The sequence below is a fragment of the Sphaerodactylus townsendi genome, linkage group LG15 (genome assembly GCF_021028975.2).
Source record: "Sphaerodactylus townsendi isolate TG3544 linkage group LG15, MPM_Stown_v2.3, whole genome shotgun sequence".
In the NCBI taxonomy this organism is placed as follows: Eukaryota; Metazoa; Chordata; class Lepidosauria; order Squamata; family Sphaerodactylidae; genus Sphaerodactylus; species Sphaerodactylus townsendi.
This window is the reverse complement of record NC_059439.1, coordinates 23,390,888-23,392,141: the sequence shown is the minus strand read 5'-3', so window position 1 is coordinate 23,392,141 and position 1,254 is coordinate 23,390,888. Positions and strand designations below refer to the sequence as shown.

At 43.5% G+C, this 1,254-nt stretch overlaps 1 protein-coding gene across 1 annotated transcript; it reads left to right on the top strand.

Moving 5' to 3' along the window:
* Nucleotides 1-961, top strand: LOC125444183 (olfactory receptor-like protein OLF3). The gene has a single exon (XM_048516620.1). It carries the CDS (start codon nt 11-13, stop codon nt 959-961), a length of 951 nt encoding a protein of 316 aa, XP_048372577.1. The 5' UTR covers nt 1-10.
* The last annotated feature ends 293 nt before the right edge of the window (nt 962-1,254 follow it).

The following is a 1,254-nucleotide window of genomic DNA, read 5'->3' as shown; positions in this document are numbered from 1 at the left end:
GATTACCTGCATGATGAGACAAGGCAATCAAACAAGCATCAGAGAGTTTGTGCTTCTGGGTTTCTCCAGAGAACAAGGAATCAACATCCTGCTCTTCATATTTGTCCTCTGTATGTACCTCATCACCCTGGCAGGGAACACACTCATTATTGTGGCTACCTGCATAGATCCACGACTCAACACACCAATGTACTTCTTCCTGTCTAATCTGTCTTTCCTGGATATCTGCTACACAACTAGTGTGGTGCCACAGTTGCTGGTCCATTCCCTGAGCAGCCACAAAAAGATCTCATTCATCCGTTGCATGACTCAGCTTTACATTGCTTTCTTGCTGGGAACAACTGAATTTATCCTATTGGCAGTGATGGCCTATGACAGGTATACGGCAGTTTGCCACCCGTTGCATTACAAGATCATAATGAGCAGGAAAGTATGCATCCAATTGATGATGGTTTCCTGGATCTCTGGCTTTACCAATGCTTTGGTTCATACTTTGTTCACCCTGTGCCTTCACTACTGTAGCTATAATGTTGTCAACCATTTTGGCTGTGATGTGCTGGCAATTATCAAGTTGGCATGCTCAGACACTTTTGTCAATGATATTGCACTTATGGTGTCAGGAGTCCTTGTGCTATTCATCCCTTGTGTTCTGGTAATGCTCTCCTATGTGTATATAATCAAGACCATCCTGCGCATCCGCTCTTCAGAAGGCCAGCAACGAGCCTTCTCCACTTGCATTTCTCACCTGACTGTGGTCATCCTCTGCTATGGCACAGCAGTAGTTACTTACATGACTCCTAAAACCGATAACTCCTCCAACCGGGACAAGATACTGTCTTTCCTCTATGCAGTGGTGACGCCCATGCTCAACCCTCTCATATACAGCTTAAGGAATAAGGAGGTTAAAGGAGCCCTAACAAAAATAGCTCTGAGGAAAAATATCCTCTTGGAAAGGCAATGAATCATATTTGAATTTGTAACGGCCCAGCTTTTCCACTGATGAGAAGAAAGTCTATGTTGGGCATTGTGGGACTTTCATGGACAAAAGCCTTGGAGGATAGGGGTGTTAGTAAACTGGAGAACTGGGCAGGATAGGGATTTTGATGGGAATTTGGAAATTAATAGGAATAGTAAAAAAAAGGAATTTGGATGGGAATTTGGGAATTAAAATTTGACCCTGTGAAAAACATGGATGTGACCATTCTGTCTCTGGTATTTCTGATCTGGAATACTGAAGCCACACGGCTTAGAAGG

What these genes read in the sequence shown, in the direction of transcription:
- LOC125444183 (XM_048516620.1), top strand. Translation starts at nt 11, where the DNA reads ATGATGAGACAAGGCAATCAAACAAGCATCAGAGAGTTTGTGCTTCTG.